The sequence below is a fragment of the Osmia lignaria genome, chromosome 10 (assembly GCF_051020975.1).
Source record: "Osmia lignaria lignaria isolate PbOS001 chromosome 10, iyOsmLign1, whole genome shotgun sequence".
In the NCBI taxonomy this organism is placed as follows: domain Eukaryota; kingdom Metazoa; phylum Arthropoda; class Insecta; order Hymenoptera; family Megachilidae; genus Osmia; species Osmia lignaria.
This window is the reverse complement of record NC_135041.1, coordinates 7,000,015-7,006,014: the sequence shown is the minus strand read 5'-3', so window position 1 is coordinate 7,006,014 and position 6,000 is coordinate 7,000,015. Positions and strand designations below refer to the sequence as shown.

At 39.1% G+C, this 6,000-nt stretch overlaps 1 protein-coding gene across 1 annotated transcript in view; it reads left to right on the top strand.

Annotated features, from left to right (window-relative positions):
* Nucleotides 1–987: 987 nt before the first annotated feature.
* The window catches only part of LOC117611903 (uncharacterized), a 28,446-nt gene continuing 23,433 nt past the window's right edge, over nt 988–6,000 (top strand). The window contains exon 1 of the mRNA XM_034340352.2: nt 988–1,365. Coding sequence (XP_034196243.2) covers nt 1,345–1,365 — 21 coding nt within the window. The 5' untranslated portion in view covers nt 988–1,344. The remainder of the gene's footprint in view (nt 1,366–6,000) is intronic.

Here is a 6,000-nt window from a genome sequence, read left to right as displayed (position 1 = left end):
CAAGGATCGTTCGCAAACTACCGACTTACGGGAATACACCCTTGTCTGACTGTTCTAAATCTCTCTATACCTGCATCCTCGCCTGTTATCTTTGTCAGTTCTTCGAATTCCATGTTTATTGAATTGCTATATTATTGTAACGTGATCGAATACATTTTGATGCTTTTTAACCCTTGCGTTGGTAATTAAAATAAATAGGGGAGATTGGGGTGAAAAGTAACAATAACTGGATTTTGCATTATATTTACAAGAAAAATTTTTATACCAAAGCCTTTTATTGAGACATAGCTGCTCCGGTCAAGTTATTAATCAAAAATGGAGACTGAAGGAATCCCTTGTCTCTATTTGTGATAATAACACGAAAGATTTAGATTACAAAATTGCACTACCGATTAATACTACATTCAAAAGGGTCAAATTAAAAATTGAAAACAAAGAAAAAGCACTTAATTGCATAACGAATATTTTTATCACAATTTTGAAGCACTATGAAAAAGTTACCTCAGGGTGTCAAAAAATCATTCCGATAACGGTTGTTATATTATTAGGACTTGGATGTGTGTACATTAATTATAAATTTCCATATATCCAAAATTTGCAATAATGTCTTCAGTAGACTCTGAATCATTCGGAATGACACCCTCGCCCCGGTCTTCCCTGTGTCAAATTTTCCGAATTTTTGAAACGACCATGGTTTCTTCGCGAGTTCCCCGAGGAAGGCCGCGTGTTCGAGGTTTGTCGTGTTTGAACGGGCACGGAAGCCGGCGCGGCAGAACGTAGAGGACGCGAAGCTATTCTTAAAATAGGGCTGGACTGAACGAAGCGAATGAACGAGAGAAGCCGATACGCGCGAGAGGGTAGGCGGGGTGCAAGCGGTTTAGTTCGCGTTAATCAGAGCAAGATAGGCGAGGTAGATCGACGAAGAAGCGAACGGATGAGAAGAGCTAAGACGAAGAAAGAGGAGGGAACGCAGCGTGCCTCGCGGGTCGCCGGCTCTTCAGGGTCCGAGCTTCGTCCGAAACGAAGCGCCTCCGTAGCGCTCTCTTCCTTTCTTCTCTTATGAGACCGTGCCGTTGGGGACGACGTTTCGTTCGTCGTTCGATCGGTCCACCACGTTTCGTCTCGCGACATTTCTTCGCACCCTCCTTTCCCTTCTGCTCCTCCCGTTCACGGTGCCGCGTTGCAGTCTTCGGGTGCTGGTGCTCGTGTTGTTTATGCTAGTGGTGGGTGATAGTTTGGTGTCGTCGATGGTGCTGGTGTCGGTGGTCGATGGTGGTTGGTGAATCCGAGTATAGGAGGAAGTCACCCCGTTAGGATTCACGAGGAGAGGAGGCTGTTAGAATCATGGCGTCTTATAGGAGCTACGTAAGTGTTCGGGGATGTTTAGTTCGCTAGGCACGTCGAAAACCGAACGTTTAATCAAACACGCGATCAGAGAAAATATCTATATCCGTTGGTTAATTGCAAGCTTCGTTTCGTCCAGGTACGCGAAGAAACATTGTTTACTCGCCGTGGTGTTCTTTGCTGAATTCGACCCTCCAAGTTATAATTGGTGTAACCGCGGTGTCAGCGAACTGCTGATGAAAGAAACAGAAAAATTTGTAAGGGCTGTACTCTAACGAATCGTGTTCTTTAATGTTTGAGCAGCTAATTGAAATATCGAGTTTTTTAATTAAAAATCACTGGGGGTTCTGAAAGTTTTAGGAATCATAGGTAACCAGAGTTTCTAATTTTATATAACAATTTTATGTTAAATAACAAATATCATAATTCATAATTTAATCTTCTTCTTCTTCGCCATCGACAATCCAGAGTGTAATTTCTACTCTTGATGGCATCAATGTCGTCTTCAGAGATGGCCGCGATTCTTGACCACGTGTTGCAAGATGCACTGGCAGAGCTGGCGCATAACGAACGATTTGCATTCGTATGCAACGGCGTGCAAAGTGACACTAGCCACATGTTATCTAGCATCTGGAATGCGAAAGCCACGCTCCCGTATGGCTGACGGTGTTTCACGTTATCGCGAAAAATGACCGTCTAACGAATGGCTACTGATAACAGATCTCCTGGTGTTCGTTGTTCGGACATAATAGTTTACGCCTGTTTAAGAGCGGAGAATTCTAACGCGACACCATTGCTCGATCTCGAGCTTAAATCATGATCGTGCCTCTCGATGACCCGTTTAAGGGAATAACAAGTGGGATGATGTTTGGTATCTATTGTGCATGGTTATTAACCCCTTGTTACGCTTTAACTATGTTAATAACAAGGAGCAAAATTTTAAAATAATCTCATCGCGTCAATACAATTTGTAAAAATTTTATTTATCAGCGGAACAATTTTATATTTTGTCAAATATAATTTTATTTTCATTTGAATGGGGCAGCAAAATTGGTTTAAACTCGACAATATTCAAACGAGGCACCAGGATTTTCATATTTTCATTAATTTATGAAGTTTCATTAGTCGTACCATATCATCGGCACAAGGTCGTCCCTGGCAACAATTTCACAATATATTCATTAAAACCAGTCGTGACAATTATACTGTTAAAACAACGTTTCTCTGATGAAGTACTGTTCCATTATTTCAATAGGAAAATACATGAGTTTATAAATGAAAATTTGCAACGAATTTCGTTTCCTTGTGTCGCACAATGGTTTGATTGTTGCGCCTCGTGCGTAACCTGTACGCGAGTTCAGCTGGTGTAATTATGCAATGTAAATGAGGTCCATTAGCGTTATCGTTCGGAAGGCTGCAAGCGCACGCGAGCTTCTGTTTCACGCGGACCGTGCCGTTGTGTTTACAAAATACTGAGAGTTTAAGAGCACCGTTCGAAAACGATACCCATGACGCGATATCCCCCTTGCCACACCGTTTCTTTCGACAGGAAGATCATTCGCACGTGTTACGTATATTCGTGCTCGAAAAATCGAGCACACTGGCCTTGCTCAACAGAATCGTTACGATCGTGATACGTTCGTTGCACCCCGTTTTCGATGCAACTCATCATTTCCCATTACTGCACTTCAAAAAAAATTTTCAATTTCAATTTGCAGTCATATAAAACGTTTAATTTTTCGCTAATCAGTGCTTTCGGAAATTAATTAAAGTAACATTTGACAAAATATAAAATTATTTATCTGATAAATTAATTATTCGAATCCTTAACCCCTTCGCTTATGATTTTTTCGATAGTCACACCAGTCAAAGCTAACTATGTATTGCTCCAATTATAAAACAAATTAAAAAAAATGAAATATCATGCATACATAACATTCAACCATTCTTGACTGAGCAAATTATAATTCAAATTAAACTGAAAATTCAACCATACTAAAACTACCAATGAAAGACACATTTGAACCATAAGTTGCGTCACGAATGTGACACGATGTTGTAGGGCAAGGGGTTAATAATTAGAGATTCTATGTGTCTGACTACAAAAATCTTATCTAAGGAATGACTATAATTTAAAGAAAAAAGGACGTTTAAGATATTTTATTAGAGTTCCTCGAGCAGTAACGAGCGACGTCGAGTAGATAAGGGGCGATGGTCAGACAGTGTCCAACAGTGAAATGCCAGTGTACTGGTCCGATAATAATACATAGATCGACAGGCAGCAGAGGGGGCGGAGGTAAACATTTACCAAAGGAGCTTGCACTCGGTGGCTAACAGCACGAATTCTGGGTATGCATCTCTTGGAAACGCGTTCATACGTCGGCCTCAGGTCGCTTTGGCGTGGCCAGCAAAATTAGCTGGGCCTTTCCCAGACGACGTCTGCCTGGCGGCGATGTGCTCGTGTAAACCTTTCCTCTGCCTATGCCACGAATATGCGCTCCCACACTGAACCATCAGCCACCATCTATACAGGGTGTCTTGCAAACTGGGCCAAACTATCGCTTTGAAATACAATATTGTTCGGTCCTTGAATTATTTCTTAACATATTAGTTATAGATGCTTCAAATTTTGTGAATAATAAAAAATATTGTATATAAACTTGAAAAATAATATTAATATTTTGTAATTGAATTATCAGGAAAAGAAAAGGTAAAACAAACCTTGAATATCATTAGGATTATATTAATACTGTAATACAACAAATTGAAACTTTAAATTTAGAAATTAATTAATGTTGTGCTGAAGAAAGCGTTGGATCAGAGAAATTAAATTTGCATAGTGAATTTTCTATCGTTAACAATTATGAAGTTGTAGACAAACCGAATTGTGACAAGAGGTAAAGATAGGCCAGTACACTGGGTGTCGAATTTCAAAGGGAGTTGACCCTTGCAACCTCACTGAGTATGCACTCTTTCTTCACTGAATTTTCGCGACGAAGCCCGATAAAGGATATTCTCGACCACTTCGAGCAGCTTTAGAAAGCTCTCTAGGGAAGGAGTAGTTTTTCCTCCATCCAGTTGGGTTCTTTAGAGACTGCTGCATAGAGGGTTGAGTCGTGGGTGTACGATATCTTCTGCTGCTTCGGTTTTCTTGAAACGAGAGTCGCTCGAAAAGGATTTCTGCGGATGTATGAATCTTAATGTGCGATATAGAGGCTTCTCTTCGATATTGAATAATATTTCAGCTTGCTATAATATGTTGATATTAATATTATCTAAAAGGCGTGAAACAGTTTACACTGTCTCCTGATATTTTGGTTGTTAAATATGCATTTCTTAAATTTATTAGGAAGTTTTTTACGTATTAATCAATTAACAGGAGATAACGAGTAAGTTCAATTTCACTATAATTAGAAGAAAAATACTTCTTAATAAGAACTTGTTCATTCGGTTTTTCTTAAATATATAAGGGGTAAATGATTTTCCGATTAATGGGTTAACTAACTGCAGAGAAATTGAAAGAATTCATTGGCATGGCAGTATAAAAAATGTAATTTGTATAATGAATCTTATATCAGAGAGACAAATGTAATTTGAGGCAGACTAGACGTCCTGATTCGAGACGGGATCTATTGGCGTTGTACGATTCGCTCGTCAACTTTCTTATTTAAGGCTGACATTTAATCGCTTAGGCTGACTTCAGTGGAATTATTTTACGTAATAACGACAATTTCGTCGAACAGAGAGCATCTCTGTAACGACGTAAGTAAACGACGTTTGGTACGTCGACGGGGTGACGATAAATTTAGATGGGACACAACGTGTTTGCGTTCCACTTCCTAGACGCGAAATCGAACAAGTTGCTCTTTAATGTCGTGCCGTGACATCGTGCGGTGAACTTCCGGTAAACTGACACATCCTCTGGGATGATCCTTCGAAATTCGAAACCTCGCCAACTCCGCAAACATTCGACGGAATTAATTTCAATCCCTTGCATTACCGAACTTCCCTCCCTATATTAAAGATGTCGGGAAGATTTGATGTACAAGTTTACTTCGACGGTATTTGCTAATGGGATACATCGCCAGTACCTAAATTTGTCGAGTGTACAAAATTAATTCAATGTCTTTGATATATTAAAAAAAAAATATTTACGCATAAGTACTTTTTGACACATAAATGATATAATTGTAGTGTTGAATGCAAAAAACCTAAACGTAACTTAAAAGCCTAATTTAACCTACAATCTAATTAAACAAAACCCAAGTATTGTTTTGTAACATTATTTTGTTTTATTAAAAAACTTTTAAAGCGTTTTTGTTAAGCTTTTTATCTTTCGAAGAGTAAAAGTTAATCGATTAACATTGATTTATAAAATTTGCTATACTAATTCGGTCAATTTTGGAGGTACAGTAATGAAACTTAGAGGGTATGTGTAGGAAATAATGTAGAATTTAATTAAGCATTTTATTGAAGAAGGGACCGAGCTTCCTGAAGCCCTTCTTGTATACAATAGCGCAATTTTTCTTTTGTGCCAAGGTACCGGAAACGACAAAGGGAAACACATCTGAAACGTGTTTCCCAAGAAACAGTCTTTCTTCTCGTCGAACGACGATAAATCTCTGCGAATCTCTGGGGTGGAGGGGTGTCAAGGAA